The 17,911-nt window shown below is 51.9% G+C and overlaps 1 protein-coding gene across 2 annotated transcripts in view; it reads left to right on the forward strand.

Moving 5' to 3' along the window:
- Nucleotides 1–17,911, forward strand: part of SARNP (SAP domain containing ribonucleoprotein) — a 32,982-nt gene that overhangs the window by 3,708 nt on the left and 11,363 nt on the right. Inside the window, exons 6-9 of one of the 2 annotated variants that reach the window (XM_075725009.1) lie at nt 2,818–2,891; nt 3,580–3,608; nt 4,207–4,232; nt 5,522–5,590. In XM_075725009.1, coding sequence (XP_075581124.1) covers nt 2,818–2,891; nt 3,580–3,608; nt 4,207–4,232; nt 5,522–5,590 — 198 coding nt within the window. The remainder of the gene's footprint in view (nt 1–2,817; nt 2,892–3,579; nt 3,609–4,206; nt 4,233–5,521; nt 5,591–17,911) is intronic. The other variant, XM_075725010.1, reaches the window with a different exon arrangement.

Consider the following 17,911-nt stretch of genomic DNA (forward strand, 5'->3'; position numbering starts at 1 on the left):
CCTCCGAGGTGTCGGTTTCCTTACTCGCTTCATTCAGAGTCTCTTTTGTGTGCTGCTGGGGCTGTGTCAGTGTTTCCATTGTAAACCTGCTTTATTTTTCCTTGATTTTATATTAATGACCGGTCGCTGGCTGTGGAGTGACCTGGCAGGGCGGTGACCCCATGGCACGTTTCATTTTGCCGCTAGGCCTTAAGGAATGTTTCTCTCAATTGTCCGTTAATGCCTCTTTCCTTGCTGCTCGCTGCCGTTGCTTTCCGCCACCAACCACCGTTGACCCTACCTCAATATTTCCAACTTAGCAGCGACAAGCTGAGTCATTGCTGGGGTGTCGTTCCATCGCAGACACAGATGGACTTTGCCCCGTAGCGTCCCCTGCTCTGGATGAGAAAGGCTGATAGACTTGAACCGCCTCTGTTATGACTCTGGTGTATAAATTGTGTTTCCTGCTATTGCGAAGATGAAAAGTTCCGCTGCGGAGTTCACCAGGCCATGGCACATCCCTGTCCCTCGGGACTTGCTGCAAGCCCGATTGCTTCAGAGATGTAAAACTACAAAGCTTTTGTTGAGGATACGCTTCAGGGAGTAATCGGTTGGGGAGGAGCTGATACGAGCTAACAGATCATCTCATCTTTATCTTCTCTAACTTTGTCACTTACATTTGCTGGGCTTATTTAAAACAAACACACTTAGAAGCTGCCGATTCCTCTGGGAAAACTTTGCGAAACTTTTGAGTTTCAGGAATCTGATTGTGGGTCTCTAATCCTCCCCCTTATTTTTTTGCTCGTGTTCCATACGGAAGAAATCGCTGTGAAAACATGATTCTTGTCTCCCTGCTGTTTGCCACTACTTTAGAGTTTTAATCTTCTGTTTGGGACACGATCATTTCCACAGCAACCAGGGTGATGTCGCAAGCGGAGGATTATAACCTCAGTGAAGGAGTAATGAGGGGAAATGCGGTACCTGATGTGAGCTGAAGGAGCCATGTGCCCCGTGATGTGGGGCTGCCCGTGGCTGTAGCTGCTTAAAGAGCTCATTAGGCGAACTTGCTGAAGTTAGGCTTTGTTTTTCTCTGAGTTCTGCTGTTCTATTCGTAGGAAATCCACTTTTTTTTTTGATTGAGTGTGAATCAGGTCTCAGCAAAATTATGTCGTAGATGGTTTTTGAAGATAAAAGGGAATTATTTTCCCTGTACGATGCATAATTGAACGCTGGAGGCTGTTAATGTGGGCTCTTACAGATGCTAGAAATACAGATGAGTTCAAAAAACCAGGAGACACATTCCTGAGGAAAGGCGCCCGTCAGGGATAAACGAATGCAAATGTGAGCGCAGCCTAAAAGTCAGTCAGTCGTTTGCTGTGGATTACTGGAGCCTGGGAGGGCGTGGAGGAGGCAGACCACCCATCCGCGTGTGACCGTCACCTTCGGGGGGACGCTGGGGTACTGGAGCCTCTGCTCTGCTCTGGCGTGGCTTGTCTGTAGTCGAGAGTCCTTTCAGAAGCTGCCCCTTCAGGTATTCCTTTTGGATGTTCTTCAAAGCGTCCGAAAGAATAAGGAAATACGCTTTGACCCGTGTGGTACATTTTTCTGTCTTTATTGTTTCTACTCGGTTGAGTAAAAGTTCCCCAGTACTGACACGGTTAGGAGTGGTGTTCCTAATCCATCTTTTCTAAACATTTATGTTTTGATGCACATGTTTATTACGCTCCTCACTGTGCTTTTGGCTAAAGTAAATGTTTCCGTTAAAATAATATCTGTTTCTCTAACCTTTAAAACACCAAACACATTTTTGGGCCCTTGTGTAATAATAAAATGTTAAGTATTTCCCTTAAGCTTTTAAGGGGATTTAATACTCGTAGGTGCAAACCCTTGCACTTCCGATGCTTCCAAGTTTTTCCGTGCCCAGGGCAACGTGCTCTAAGCCAGGCAAGCCCTGCCTGCAGCAAGGGCAGCAGGCAGAGTCCTTTCTACGTAGCTGAATTTCATCTTGAATTGCACTGCTAATGGCAAACTCTGCTTGCGAGGCTGAGCCAACTGCATGAATAGTGTCGGTCTCTTGTGAAAAGGCTTGTGCCAAATAAATAAGTTCCCTGAAAACAAACACCACCACCACCCCCAACCCCTTTTCTAGCATATTTGGCCTTTTGCTTAGGGGGGAAGAAAAGGAAATCTTGTTTGCCTCTCTTCTTGCAAATCAGCCGAAGCCGGTTTTGCCTACCGCTCGCTTCCTGCCTCCGGGAGGGAAGTCAGGGCTGCTCCCTTTGTAGTCCCTGCCAGGAGCGCTGCTCCTTTCCCTCTGGCACGAGGGCTTCCCTGGGCGAGGTGCGCAGCACTCCAGCCTGCGTGCTGGCACGCCGGCCTCCGGCACAGTTGCAGCCTTGTATCGTCTTAAAATAGTCGCCTGTCTCTGTCAGCTCCCTGGTCCCGTTCTCTTTTGGCACGTCTCCTTTCCTAGGAACACTCCCTGAGCAGCAGAGTAATGGCATACCTTTTTTTATTAGCTTTTTTTATTAGGGCTGTGTTTATCAGAACCGTGAGAGAGCACCTTTTGGTCAAGCGCACGTCCTGGGGGCTGTGGGGTGGCTTCCTGGGTGGCACAAGCCGAGGGAAGGTGCCTGCAGCGTCTCTCCCTGTACCTGCGGGTGCAGGGGGATGTTTTTCCCCTTTCCAGGCTGCATGCTGCTGGTCTAGCAGGGCACGGTGGAGCGTTAGTCCACCGCGTTTTGGGTTTCCCTGCTTCTCTCCATCCGCAGAACCTCTTTTCTGCACCCTTCAAACCTTCGCTTTTCCTCACTTGGTTCCTTTCTCTCCCTCCTCCAGCGAATGCAGAAGAGGGCTGAACGCTTCAACGTGCCCGTGAGCCTGGAGAGCAAGAAGGCAGCGCGGGCAGCTCGGTGAGTCTACGCTTGGAGCCTTCTCCCTTCTTCTTGCTTGGGAGGAGACCTCTCCGGACACGTCTGCCAGTGGCAGGTTGTGTTGGTGTGAGGTGAATGCAGCTCTGTGCTCGGGCAGTGGGACAACAACGCCGGGGAGGAGCCTGAAAAATGAGATGGAGGTTGTCCCCAGCCTGAACAAGCGGTGGACAGGATTACTGGAGGGTTTGCAGCCCCGTGCTTTGTTATACCTGCCGGGAGGTGGTGCTCCTCATGAGGCGGGAGACCCCCCGTGCCAAATTTGGGCTGTGTCTGACCGTGGAGTGCTTGATGCATGCTTTACTGGTTGCTTGGGCTAAAATACCGGTGAAATTTCTGGCAGTTTTCATGGTTATTCTGGAAAGACAGGGCAATGAAAGGGAAAAATGGTGAACTGCTGGTGATCCGACTAGCGTTCTGGACTTTGAAGTTGGTTTTATGAAGAAAGTGGGGAATTGCTGTACGCAGAGTAAGCGCAGGAGTTGCTGTGGTGATTGCATTAGCCAATAATAGCGTGTTCCAGTTGATCCTGCCCCCAAACCAGTTTTACTCAAGTACTCTCATGGAAAGTATTTGAAGGAAAAGTTCACACATAAGACCTGCCGTGTCAGGTACCGGCTGACCTTATCTTTGCCCCCGTCTCTGACTAAGCTCTGTTTACCTTCGGCAGGTTTGGTTTGGCCACAGTTTCGACTAAAGGTGAGGAGGTGAAGCAGAACCAATCCATGGAGCGACCTTACTGCAAATATTTGATTATTCCTTGAAAAAAAAATTGCCAGTGGGACTACCTTTGTTTTCGCTTCTGTCCCTTTTCCTGACCACACCCGGGAGCTCCGAACATGTGTTGTAGAATCGGGAAGAAAAGGACACATCTTGTTCGCTTGGTGGTTCAGACACTTTTCCCAGCATCTTTTTTTTTTTTTCCTAAGCACAACTGGAAGACACTAGCCAGATTTTCCTGTGATATCCTCGAACAGAGCGCCAAACTTTGTTTGCCTTCATAAAATGTCGGGTTCGAATGCCAAAGTTGTCTTAGTGGGGTGGGATTGGCGGCAGTTTTGCGGGTGGAGAAGCTGATTTGAAGGTGAAAAAGAAATTGGGAGACTCGTTCTGTCGTAAGCAGAGATAGAAGCTGGGAAAAATGAGACAGTGGTTCTTCACTAGTCTGTGGCGGGATGGGTGCAGGGCTGCTTCAGGCAGCGCTGTGACTTTACTGCACCTCCTTTTAGATAAGATGCTGCCCCTGACGTTTGTTCTTCTCTAACTGGGATTTCTCTTTCTTGCCTCCTCATTTCAGGCCTCTCTGCAGACAGCAAACCCACGGTAAGAAATGCTTCTTGTTTTCGAGTTACTGCTGGTCAGGCCCTTAACACGTGTTGTAATTTGTAGAACGAGGTTCCCGTCTCCAGGGGTAAAAACTACCAAAATGGTCCAGGAACAACGTATGTGGAGTGAAAGTTAATGGCATAACCCACCTGGATGTGTGGCCTGCCCTGAGCTTGAGGGGTTCCCATCCCTGTGGCTGCATTTTACGGCAGTTTTCTCAGATGGGCTGATGTTAGAATGAAATGCTGAAAGGAGCAAAGATGGATATTTGCTGTGGTTTTTTTTTTTTTTTAAAATATGTCTGATTTTCATTCTCTTTTTTTAATTGCTTAAATTATGCTTCAGGACTGGAAATGATGAACAACCTGTAGTAAACTACTCTGCTTTTAATGGCCAGTGCTGCTTTGCCTGTCCGACTTCCAGCTCTAAGTAGGAGGAACCAAAGTGTGCGGGGCTGAGAGCTCTGTCACACCGGGCAGCCGGCTCGGTATTTGCATGCTCGGCTGAGGATGAGCGGAACAGTTAAGCCACGACAAGATCTGTCACTGGGCAAGGTTATAGGTTTCTCTGGTGCCAGGGGCGTAAAAGATCTTGCGTGAGCATCTGCGAGGCAGAATAGCACCAGTGTTTCCTCTGCAGAACTACGTGCTGTGGAAGGCTTGTCCCGGAAGCTCTGTGTTCGTTAGGGATAAATGCCGTAACGGCGGCTGACGCCTCTCTGGGAAACCGGTCAGGCTGGGCGATGTGTTGGGAAGCTGCTTGGTCTGGAAGCCCGCTTAGGTGTGACACAATAGTTTTGGAAGGGTGAGGGTGAAACAATGGCTTAAACCTGCGGCAGCCAGATAGCAGTCGTAACTTTTAAGAGTACTGGCAAATTCGCCTACAAGGCTGTTTATTTTCTGTTTGTGTTGACGAGACCGCTACAGGAAAGGTAGCAGCTACAGCTGGCTCACGGTGACACTGAAACAGCCGCTCCTTCAGGAGTGGGACCGGCACCCGGGGTGTTGATCCTGCGGTTGGTTTGAGGAAGCGAAGGGGCAGATTGGCAGTTTCTGGCCGCCTCCTTTGGGACGCTGGTTCTGTCTTGCGGCCCGCGGTGCTGGCAGGAGCTGTCGCTGCTGCATGTCGGCGCGGCACGGTGCCCCGGTGTTCCCTGGGGCTGATCGCTGTGCACGAGTCTGTTCCGCGAGGCTTTTCCGCGAGGTGACCTTATCTCCATCCCTGTAACTTGAGTGATGGTGATTTAAAAAAAATATATATATAAATTGTTTCCTATGTCTTTATAGGTAAACATGGATAAATTAAAGGAAAGGGCTCAAAGATTTGGGTTGAATGTCTCCTCGCTCTCCAAGAAGGTAAGGTGCCTTGGCCTCCAGGACACTCTTTGCACCTCCCGATTATCCCGGTGCTCCAGCTCGTAGCGTGCCGTGACCGTTCAAAGCCTTCGTGCTGCTTGAGGTTTTACATCTTGTTATTAATGCAGCGGCATGGGCCCCGGACCCCGGGGGAGTCTTGTCAACTCTGTTTCCTTCATCTTTCCTTCTGTTTGTTTTTGTGTGTGTTATTCTTGATACGGTTTTGAGAGAGTTACGACTGCTGAATAGAGGTGTTGAATTTTAAGACCCTTCATCCAAATTTTAACGTGGGAAGAGACACCGTTTAGCGGGCTGTGTAATTGGTTTGCGTTCAGGCATTTGACTCGCGCTGCGTAAGCGGGACATTTCTGATTGGGGTAGGAGCCGAGTCTGTAAAGAGCAAGGTAATGAGCTCTCTGAAGAGAAGGCGTCCAGAGCTCCCTGGTAGGAAATAACTCTTTGAAGTACAAATGAGATGAGCTTTGTAGGGGGATGAATTTGGTCTTAAAGCTATTTATTTTTTTCCAGGGGAGAAACACGCACAAGCGTAACCCCTCTTCTGGTCCTCATACCTAGCAGCTGATTTAGCTCAGCCCTGACGTGCTGGGGCTGACTGCAGGGGTCTGTCAGTGGGGCAGGAGATGGGGGCCCGAAGGACCCTCCAGCTGGAAGGGTGGGCTTTGCCGAAGGGCGCTGAGCGTGCTGGGGGGCCGCAGGGTGTGCTTGGAGGTAAACGTGTGCCGGAGAATGGCGCGCTTACCGGCGCGGTAATCCCTTGCCTGAATGTGTTCTGTAGCAAACCGGGGAGAAAAGATGACTTTAGCGTGTTTGGGGAAAACAGAAGAGAGGATAAATATATGCTCTGAGATTAATACAACATTCTGTGCGCTTCGCAAACAAAAATAGCCTTTTCTTCTTCTGAGCTGTAACGAACCTCGTGCTGCAGCACTGTTCAGAAATAGTGGTGAGTGAAAAAGAATTGTCCAGCTGTAACAGCTGGATAATGTTGGCATGGAGACCTCTCCTCTCGATGCGGAAAAGGGTAAGAGCCAGGGGAGGTTCATCTTCTCTCCATCCCTGTGAAATAAGCCCCTCTCCTCCTCAGGGGGATGGATTTGACCTTTTTTGCTGCCTGTTTCTCCACGTACGAGTGTTCTGCTTTATTCCGCTGGCCCTGGGAATTCACTGATGTAGAAAATATCTGGCATTGGAGGTCGCTGTTCCCCCCCCCTTCCCTCTCCTGTCCCTTTGGGGGTGGGGGAAGGAGGCCAGTGCATTAAAGCTGGGATATGTGGAGCTCAGGGTGAGAGGCTGCTCAAACATCATTAACCCTGTCACTAGGAGCTCCCATTTTTCAGGAGGAATATATGCCTTGTCAATGTTTATGGCCGTGGCCTTCCCTGGGTAGAATTATGTGGCTGCAGCTTAATAAAGCCGGGGCTTATGGAAGGAGCGGGCTTCCCGGGTTGCGCTGTGGCCCCTGTATGTGCCAAAAACCTGAAACCGGTGAAGTGCGAGGTCTGATCTCCCCGAGCCGTTCACCGGCGAACGCGGCTCGCTGTTTACTAATGAACTGCTCCCCGTTGTACAGATGGAGACCCACCGGCGGGGAAAATGACTCGCCCAAGGTCAGGAGTCGGTGGCAGGGCTGGCTCTCGCCTCCAGATTGCCCGATGCCGGGCTTTGTGTCCCCCGCGAGCTCCGGCCGCGCGCTCTGCGGAGCGGTGTCCGGCGGCAGGGCTCGCCTCCCCGCGCCGTGTCCCTTTTTTGTTTGCTCCACCAGGAAGCCGAGTTCATGGGCTTAGAAGTGGCTTCTCCCACTGAGCGGAACACACTCTTGCATTCCTGGGAGGAATATTATTGGTTACTTTAATTAGCTGGTAGTATTGTGCTTCCCACCTGGGTGTTCTTTATAGCTTTTCATTACGGAGGAGCCTGGCAGTTGCGAATGTTTACATGTGTCTTGGCAGGTTTTTATACCGTGCGTCGCAGCAAAAACTTTACAATAAACCATTGTCTCCACGGAGCCACACTTCATTTCCTATTCAAATTGGTTTGGGGAGGGGTAGGGATGTGGGGGGGAGAATCGTAGCTAAGGGGGATTTCAGACCCGCTGTGAGCAGGGAGCAAATGCAGAGCTGCGTTAGTGGCTGTGAACTCATCTGTAGCTTTGAACCCCCCTTCCCCCTCTGTTAGCCCTCTGGGGTGGAAATCTTTCAAGTTTAAAATCCTCTTCCTCTCTGCCTAAAGGGAAAGCGAGACCCGGGTCGCTGGGAGGAGAGCAGGCGAACAGAAAGGTTGGCGGTGCTGGAGCAGAAGAGGCAGGTGCTCATTTGTCTCAAGGCAGCACGGGGCCATCAAATTAATTTTTAAAATAAATCAAGCAAGCGTTTATCTCCCCGTAGCACTGACTCTCCCCTCCGAGGCCTCCTGTTAAAGCACACGCTGGCTGACCTAAAGCTACCATCCCTTGACTCCTGTTAGTTGTACTTAACCCCCCACACTTGTAAATGTTCCCTCTCTATAGCAGCTGCTCCCTGTAACACTCAAACTCTCCGCTCCCCGGGGAGGATGTTTAGCTGCGTGTTTTATATGCAGGGTTGGACGCTGCAGAGGGAGCTGCCTGCGCCGTGGCTGCGATTCAGAAGCATTTCTCCAAGGGGGTGGTTTGCTCTTTATGTATAAAATAGCCTTGTAAGTCTCCTGCTGAGAAAGTGTTGGCACCAAATGGACAGCGAGAGCCCTTGGGATAACATAAAAGCTCTGTTTGCCACCTTTGTATTACATTATCAAATACCTTTCCCGATCCGAACAGATGACTAAAATAATTGGCTTTTATAGCTCCTCTTTAAGGTGGAGGTCTCAAACTGCCTTATGAACAATTAGCTGATTAACCCTCGGCCGTTCGGAGGTTGGGAGCAGAGAGGTGAGGCGACTGCTCCGAGGTCGCCCCGAGTCAGGAGTCCCCACTCGGAGCCCTCTTCTCCCCAGCGCCTTTCCCTGAGCTGGGGGTGAAACAAAGGATTTTTGTTGCCGCAAATCTCCGTTTGCGCGCCTAGCGTTCCTGTTCCGCGTCGTGGGGAACCTGTCCCATCACCAGCTCAGTGACTTCTTGGGGCAGGGGGAAGTTTCTGTGTCGGAGAGGCGGAGTGGGGAGCGCGACTCTCAAAGCGGGTGTCACCTTGACTAACTTCATTTGTCTTTGCCTGGTTGTGCTACAAGGAGGGTGCAGTGAGGTGGGGGTTGGTCTCTTCTCCCATGTAACCAGCGATAGGATGAGAGGAAATGGCCTCAAGCTGCGCCAGGGCAGGTTTAGGTTGGATATTAGGAAAAATTTCTTCACGGAAAGAGTAGTCAAAGCATTGGACCAGGCTGCCTAGAGAGGTGGGGGAGTCCCCATCCCTGGAGGGGTTCAAAAAATGGGCAGAGGTGGCACTTGGGGACATGGTTTAGTGGGCATGGGGGTGTTGGGTTGATGGTTGGACTGATGATCTTAGAGGGCCTGTCCAACCTTAATGATTCCTAGTTTTTACTTTCATTAAAAAATAATCCAGCCCCCAAGCCAGGAAACATGAAATTGCTACTCTCCCCTTGATTGGTTTAGTGGTGGACTTGGTAGTGTAGGTTAATGGTTGGACTGGGTGATCTTAAAGGGCTTTTCCAACCTAAACCATTCTATGATTCTGTTCTAAGATGAAGTCCTCCATTTCACAGCTGGAGCGTTGTAGCCATAAGACATGTCAAGAGCCCTGCAGGCGTCCCAGGCTGGATCCTGAGCAGCAGTAGCAGCACAGGATGCCAAAGTATCCCCTGTAGCAAAAGGTGCTGACTGTCCTGACTAGGAAGAGTTAATGTTCTCGTACAGCCAGCAGTCGTGATTCTAGATTACTGCTGGTTTAATTCCGGTTAATGAGAATGTGTTTTACGTGGAGCAGATAAGAGCTGCGCTCGCCTGAGATCAGCTGGCCGGAGCTGGCAGGCCGACTGCGTGACGTTCGTGTGGTGTTGGAGGAGAGCAGGGGTCAGTGGACCAGCAGAAAGTCTGTGTGTGTACAAAATAGCTAAATGAGAGAGAGAAAACAATTGCCTTAATTGTTTGGCTTCCAGCAAGCTTATAATAACGTGCTGAGGAGGAATCCTTTTCCTGGATAATTTTTCTGCCTGCAATCTTTCCAAACACCCCCTGCCAGCCCCGGATGAGAAGCTATTAACCACCAAGGAGGCGAAGGGTGGTGGTGGGGGAGACGTGCTGATGTTGGCAGAGGAAAGGAGAAAGGCTTCGTGGACGAGGATTGTTGCTAGCTCGCGCCAGGGACGGACGTGTCACGCGTGGTGGTATACGCCTGTGTTTTTGAGAAGCATGATGGGCTTATGTGGCCAGTTTGTCGTCAAGAAATGCCTTGTGCTGTCACTTTGAAGACATGGCTCCTGCATTCTTTGAAAGGGCATGTGCCCCTGAATATTACTTTTTTTTCCACCCCCAAACTTCACTTTTTCTGGCTGTCATCAGCTTTATGCCTTTCTGTTGCTGTCCTCTGCTTTCTACCCCGTCTCTGCTGTGGCAGAGTGGAGGAGAGCCGTCTCCTCCAGGTTATAACCCAGCCCCTTCTCTTTCCACGTGCTTCGTCTTAATTCCTCTTTCTCTCTCACCTTCTCTTTTACCTTCTGTAGTGCATTGTGATTAGAATATATATGAAAGACGGCTCAGCAAAGTGGCTTCACCGCGCCACAAAGTCGTAGCGAGATTGTATTTGTCCCGAGAAGTTGATGGCTCATCTGCGTGTTGTCCGTGCATCCTTCCTCTTCAGGACCGCTGCACGAGTTCTGCTTTTTGAATGGGCTTATGGAGCACTTGGCACTTCTTAAATCAGCCACGTGAAAGAAGTTTTTTTTTTCCTCCCTTGGAGCAGCATCACAGTGAACAGGCAGGGTAGCGTGCCAGATGCGGAGGAGCTGGTATGTCACGATAGACTGCACGGTGAATGAGAGCGCTTCTGTGGGCAGAGTCCCGGTACCGCGCTCTTTCCCCATGCCCTGAAATTCCCGTGACATTGTGCTTTTAAATCTTAATATTTGTAGGTATTTAAAAAAGCTGCTTTAGGTAATTTTTAAAGGATTTTCCATCTCCCTCTGAGTTGGACTAGTGGTAACTAAGGCAGCTGGATTTACAGAGGGAGAAGATTAAAAAATAGTCCTGGTTTAAAGAGTAAAATGAAAGCAAAGCCCTCTAAAACACCCCTCATGTTTTTACTTGTTACAGGACCTTTTCTGTAGTCCTGCAGAAAGTAGAAACTAGGTCAGATAGAAGAATGCAGCTAGACTTGCATGGGTGTGCAGAAACAGAGTTGGAAGATCCAGATACAAAATAATGCAACTAGCAAGGAGCGTCGAAGCTGGTGAGATGCGATTCTGTGCGTCCAGAGGCCGTTTGTCCGTGCTCACGGTGGGACTGCTTGGGGAGGGCTCAGCAGCAGATGACTCGAAGGCGGCTGAGCTGTTTTGTGCCTTTTTGGTTTTTTTTTTTTTGCCTTAGCTGTTGCTGAGCAGGACTGACTGCCGACAGGTAACAGCGTCCGTATCAAAAGGTAAACCTCAGTCTTGAGGAGAGAAAAAGCGGTTTTGGGGCACTCCAGCCTTAATGCTTTTGCAGGTAAATGCTGGAGAGTTTCCAGCTGGCCCCTGTAAGGGTTTATAGAAGCTGCGCACTAATCCTCAAAGAACTTATTTTTCTTTCCTGGCTCCTGGGCAGGAGCCCCGCGTGGGTCCGTGTTTGGCTCGCTGCGTGCTTCAGCTGCGTGCCGCCGTAACTATCGGTGCGCGCCGCCTGTCCCCTCGCTGCCTCTCCTGCCCCCAAGCCCTGCGAAGCGACGTCACTATTTTCCAAGTTGAGCCGCTGAATGCGGGCCTGTTGGTTTAAGATAATGGGAAGTGACAAGGTGAAGAATAGTGCCGGCAGTCATGGACGTTTTAACACAAGGGTGCTGTAAGCGAGGCCTCCGCCGCCCCTGCCCCCTCCCGGGGGTCGCTCAGGGAAGGGGTTGGCGTCGACCAAATCGCCGGCGCAGGCAGCATCCCTGGGCAGAGGGCAGGGCGGGTGAGATGTTTACATTCGCCCTTTGTAATGGCAGGGGTGTTGTAGGCTTGTTGTTAACACTCCTGCACCCAGAGAGCCCTCCCTGTCCCCATCCCGGACGTGGTGAAGCTCAGCACCGGCATGCCTCTGGACAAAGGCTGTCGGATGCCGTTGAACGCGGGCTGCGTGGCGTGCTACAGCCCGGCCCCGGCTCTGACCCGGGCTGCGGGGCGCAGGGCAGAGCAGCCGCTGCTGGAGACGTGGGCACGGGAAGGGAAGGCTCGGCAGTGCCGGCGCGTGGCTTACCGGTGTGCTTGAAGGTGAACCCACACCTTCATAGGGCTGCAGCCACGTGGAAAATCAGACCTGAGGTTACAGGACGAATGTAAAGGTTTAACGGACCTCAATTTTTTTTTCCCCTTTTGTGTTTTTTCATTTAAGACAAAGCAATAGTTTCCCCGTGAGGGCCGTGGTGGTCTTTGCTGGCCTGATGCGCTCCAGCCAAGGGCAATGCAACAATCTCTTCTGGGAAGAGGGGGTGGATTTGTGGTTTCCAGTCCCGATCCCTGGTGATGCAGCTGGCATTCAATGGGATTGTGCAAGGCAATTAGGGTCTTGTGTTTCCTAGAAGGCAAATAAGGAGTTTTCTCCAGCCAGCCTTGTTTGCAAATAACTCTAGACTAACTCTAGACTGGTATGCAGGGGGGAAAAGAAATCGAGGTTTGCTGCTAGCGGCAGAAACCTCGCTGAAGCCCTAAGGAGCTTGAGGTGATGTGGACCTGGCCACTGCAATCGCTGTGCGTGGGGGAAAAACCAGCCTCTGCGCTGGTGTGTTCGATGGTCACGTATTGCAGGCTGCTGCGAGCCTGACTCCGTGCGGGTTGATTCCTGTGCAGGGGAGTAAAGATGAATTTGAAACACAAGGATTGGATTGAGACGCCTTTCAAGGGATTGTCGCCCTTTCTGGACTAGGTAGATCTTAAAAGCTTGAAAAATGCTCAAGTTTCCTGCCTCTACAGTCTCTCCGCTGTTTTAGTGGCATAATACTTGTTGCTCTTCTAAACGGTCTACTCCCTGCCCCTGGGAATAAGTCACGCTAATAGGAAGTAGTGAAGTTAATGAGACGCAAAGCTCGGTCATGCCGCACAAGGTATGAGGAGCCTTAGGTGTGTTGTAGCAAACGACAAGTTACGCTTTTCAGGTGGGAGCGTAATTTCATGGTTTCAGACTGACGGCGTGCCTGCAGGCACATAACCACACAGGAACGCAAGCGTAGCGCTCCCGGGAAGCCCATCCTGCTGCCTTGGCGGAGGTGCCGGTGCTTTCCTGCTGCTCCCCTAAAACTCACTTGTGCCAGAAGGGTTCAAGTTCAGCTGTGCAGCGGGTAAGTCGCTGTGCCCGAGGGGCTGGAAAGCCGGCGAGCCGGCGTCTCGAAGCGTCCCTTCCCCGGTGCCTGTGCTGTGACCCTCGGTCACCTGTGCTCTCAGCTGCTGTTATTTCCTCCCCTCTGGCATTTCCTCTCCAGCACATCCAAAATAATTTCCCTCTCTCCTGCTGCCTCAGCTACCCACACTCTTGTAAATCTTGCCACCGGCTTCTTCCCCTTCTCGGCCGGCCGGGGCAGTGGCACGGGTGTTGTGCGATGGCAGCGAGCAGGGTGCTGTGGCCAGTGCTGGGGTTGCAGAGCCACCCTGCGTGTTTCTTGGTCGTGGTGTTTTCTCCCATCGCGCTGGCTGTTTTCTGGCTGCCACGCACGTCAGCAGGCGTCACCGTGACCAGGCTCTTCCCCATCTCCCCAGAGCCTTTGGTGAAGCTGCTTCCAGACAGAACTCTCCCGTCCCTCTTGCACGTGCTGTGCTGGGGATTCTGTTCCTTACCTGCCAGGGCTTTCCTGAATTTTCAATTCTGGACCTTCCGACTTTGCACTTCACCAGGGGCTTTGCAAGGGCTTAGTTCTCGCATCCCCGTGAATAAGCTCCACGTCAGGCAAAGGTGGAGCTGCCTTTTACTGTGGTCGGTGCTTAAAGCGACTGGGGTGTTGGTCCCGTGGGAATTTGGGGTGTGAATGACCTGGTCGTGAGGGTTTCGGGCTGTAGAGCAGAGGGAGGTGCTGTGCGGAGCCCGTGTGCCACCCTGGGGAGGTGCGAGGTGCCCGGAGCCTGCCCTCGGCTCTCCTACGCACAAGAGCAGTCTCCAGGGTTGTGCTTGGGTCCGTACGCTGTGTCACTGTCCTTCTCTTTGTACTGGAAACTCTCGTGGTTGGGCACATGAGAACATCTTACACCCGATAAGAACATCTTACGCCCTCCTACGCTCGATAAGACTGCGGCTTTCGTTATCTTTTCAGCGCTTACTGGGTATCATGTGATGTTTTCTCTAGCCTTTGCCTGGGCAGGATGTGAAAACAGCGGTTGAAGCAACCCCTGACTTTGTTTTCAATAGAAATGTCAACTTGGCATCCAGCTGCCCTCTGAAAGGGCTCGGAGGGTCTTCTGCTGGGCTGCAGCACCAGCGTGGCGGTGCAGCACCAGCGTGGCGGTGCAGCACCAGCGTGGCGGTGCAGCACCAGCGTGGCGGTGCAGCACCAGCGTGGCGGTGCAGCACCAGCGTGGCTCGGCTAACCCGGTCCCAAAACTGTGGTTACGCGTTCGCGCGGTCCTAGCGCAAAGGGGAAAAAGCCGCCGCGAAAGGAACAAACGCGAAGTGACTGCGTGGCTCAGCGCTGCGCTGTCGCTCCCGTCTGCCGCCGGCTCCGGCTCCTGAAGTGATTTGGTGTTTACCATCATTCCTTGGGAAGCGCTTCCCCCTCCGCCCCAGCCCTTTACGCGCGCTTACACACACCCACGATGTCATCTTAAAAATAAATGACGAGAGCGCTGTGCGGGGTCAGGGGGACTCCTGGTCGCGCATTGATCCCCGCGCCGCCTGAAAGGGCTCCGCATCCCGGACAAACCTTTGGGGAGTGGCGAAGGGCTCGCTCCCGGGGGGGACAATGCTGGGGGGGACTCTCTGACCTCCCTCTGCCCAGTCATCTGGTTCTTCATTGGTCCCCGCTGTGAAACAGAACTTCGCTTTTGTCTGTAACACAAATACATCTTTTCCCCACCCCCCCTTTCCCCCTCTATTATGATTCAATCAATGATGTCATTATGTCCCATTCAGGGGCTCTTGAACCATTTGGCTGCAGGAATTTGGAGGAGCGGCTGGGGAAGAATGGCAGACCCGGCTCTCGCTCCCGGCCTTCCAGAGCCTATTCGAGTCTCAAGCGGAGAAACAAAGTCAGGTTTCCCCTTAACCCCTCTTCACTGCAGAGGACAAAAATAAAAACAGGCCCCCCCCCCCCCCCCCCCCCCCAAAAAAAACCCCGTTGTGAAACGCGCGGAGGGGTGCGTGCACTGTGTGCATGCGGAGGGGGGGCCGCGAGGAACGTCTGCGGGCGAATTGAACCTTGCGCGGTTCTGCCGGGGATCCCCTCCTTTCCGTTTAATCCTTTTAATTAAGATAACTTAAGTGGCTCTTTCTGTTCTTGGGAGGTTTAATGGGTTTGCATCCCCCGGCAGCGCTGGGCTCTGCCGTGATGTTGCACCAAGTCTTTGGTTCGTGGCTGTGGTTTTTGAGGGGGACTCTGAGCTTCCTCTTCACGGCCGCGTGCAGTGCCGATGGTTTTGTAGGAGCATTAGAAGAACCTCCGTAAATGCAAACGATCCACACTCTTAGGTCCCCAAAAGTTTTCCTAGTCTTACTAATTCAGCAGTGGAAAGCCTCACTTCCTCAGAAAACCCTCTCCCATTCGGTTATTGGATAGCAGAGCTGATCTTTCCCCGCTCTGCGCTTTCTGGAAGGTCCTTTAGGGCACCGACGGGCGCAGGGCTGGGGAGCGCTGACCTCGTGGGGGCTTAGAGACCCCCGAATGCGGATCCAGGACCACCTCAAATACCTTTTTCTACCAAAGCATCTGTGAGCGGGTGCCCTGCAGCGACGCCGCTGGCATGTGGCTGGGAGTCTCCCCGGCCTGGCTTTGCCGGAACACGCGGATTTAGGTGTTCTGATGGTTGAACTGCGGCTGCGTAATGTCCTGTGGTAGGTTGGGCCGTTAGGCAGCCAGGCTCATCCCGCAGGGCCAGAAGAAGCTTGTTTAAAAACCTGGTCTTATAATAATGTTTGGGATGGAACAGCTTACATTCCACGGGTAATTTAGTGGCTGATATACCTTTGCCTGGGCTCTGGCCATTCTTGTTATTTTAAAGACATAAAAGTGAGTGAGGGGGTGTTCGTATGGGGAGCCAGGCTGGGAGGGGAGAGGAGGGGTCCCCATGGATGAGGCTGTTCCTGCTCTGGCGTGCAGCTGGCACGCGAGCTGCCGTCCTGGAGGGATAAATACACAGATTTAACAATTACTGGGGTTCAGTTAGTTGAATATTTGCAGAGCAGTAGCTCTCTTCCTAGATTTCCCTTCGAGCTCTGCTAGAATCTGAAGCTTTTACTGATACTGGAGAAACCAAATTAAGTGACCATAAAAGATCAAACATAAGGGACTTTGAGTGCTTTACCCACCGCCTTTTATCTCTTCTGGTTGAAAGAGCTCTGAAGACTTTGTACGTGCGGAAGGGATGAGCGTCCGCGTAGATCCTGACTCTAGAGGGGCTGGGCTGTGCGCGGATGCGGGCTGTCAGCCTGCGTGTTTCCTCTTTTAGCCTGCTACTCAGACATCTGGTTTTTTCCGTGGTACCTTGCCAGTTGGAGGCAGCCCTGGATGCTCTTGGATGTCGGCTCTTTCTGTAGCGCGATTCCTGTTTGCTGGGATAGGGCGGCTAAATTCTTGAGTTTGGTTCCCTGTCCAAAATCTGAGTGACCCTCTACCCCAGGTCCTCCCTCCGCAGGATTTTGTCTTTGCCTTTCCACGGGAAGGTAGGGCTGTTCTGCTCATCCCTGCCGCTGCTGCCCAGGAGGAGGAGGATGGTCTGTGGGGTGAGGCTGAGAAACCAAGCGTCCAGCCTAGAAGTCAAGCGTGGACCGTCCCCTGGCATTGCTTGCATGAAGGGTTGGCCTGTCGGCGCGGGGACGTGCAGGCTCCAGGCGTGCCCTTGGCTCAAGGCAGTTATTTGGCACAGAAACAAAGGTTGGGTCGAGGAGAGAATTGATAATCCAGCCTTTGGTCTGCTGCTTCTCAAAAAGAGAAGCCAGGTGTAAATGGTGAGAGAAAGGCTGAGTTACGGCCAGCGCTGTGCTTCTCTGCTTGGAGGTTAGTGCTTGAAGTAGTTCGTAGATTAGCGCAAAGTCTCTTATAATTAAACTCCAGGCAGTGAAATTGCACCGGGAGGTGCCACTCCGCCCTTGGCAGTTTCCTCCTGCAGGCCAGTTTGGTTTTCCCGGTTGTATTGGAACTGATGGGTCCCTAACTCTGCTCCCTTGAGCCGCTGACGCTGCTTTGCAGTGATCTGTGGGGTGCAAAGCCACTGCCAGGCCACGGGTGCCTTGGGAGCTTCTGGGCAGCAGGAGGAAACTCTTTGGTCTCTCTCCCAACCTGCTTCACTTTATGACTGAAAAAATCTTTTACCTTTGGGATTAGGAGTGGGGAGCGCTCAGCTGGCTTCCCAGGCCCTTGGGTATGTGTACAGAGCCTGGAGATAAAACCGCCTTTGAGTCAAAATTAAGCTATGTGCCCCGGGATCCCCGGGAGAATAAATGTGCATGGCTCCGGTGATCGTCTCCACTGTCCACCCTGGCAGCTGCAGCGGGCACGTTTGCACCCAAGAGTTTTCTTGTTCTACAAACTCACTGCAATTTCATCTCCTTTTACAGGCGCTTATTCTAGCTTGTAAAGCAGCAGCACTTAGACAAGTAACCAGCGATAGGACGAGAGGAAATGGTCTCAAGGCGCGCCAGGGGAGGTTTAGATTGGATATTAGGAAAAATTGCTTCGTGGAAAGAGTGGTCAAGCATTGGACCAGGCTGCCCAGAGAGGTGGGGGAGTCCCCATCCCTGGAGGGGTTCAAAAAACGGGCAGAGGTGGCACTTGGGGACATGGTTTAGTGGGCGTGGGGGTGTTGGGTTGATGGACTGATGATCTTAGAGGTCTTTTCCAACCTTAATGATTCCTAGTTTTACTTTCATTAAAAAATAATCCAGCCCCCAAGCCAGGAAACATGAAATCGCTACTCTGCCCTTAATTGGTTTAGTGGTGGACTTGGTAGTGTTGGGTTAATGGTTGGACTGGGTGATCTTAAAGGGCTTTTCCAACCTAAACG

The sequence above is a fragment of the Pelecanus crispus genome, chromosome 26, assembly GCF_030463565.1.
Source record: "Pelecanus crispus isolate bPelCri1 chromosome 26, bPelCri1.pri, whole genome shotgun sequence".
NCBI lineage: Eukaryota > Metazoa > Chordata > Aves > Pelecaniformes > Pelecanidae > Pelecanus > Pelecanus crispus.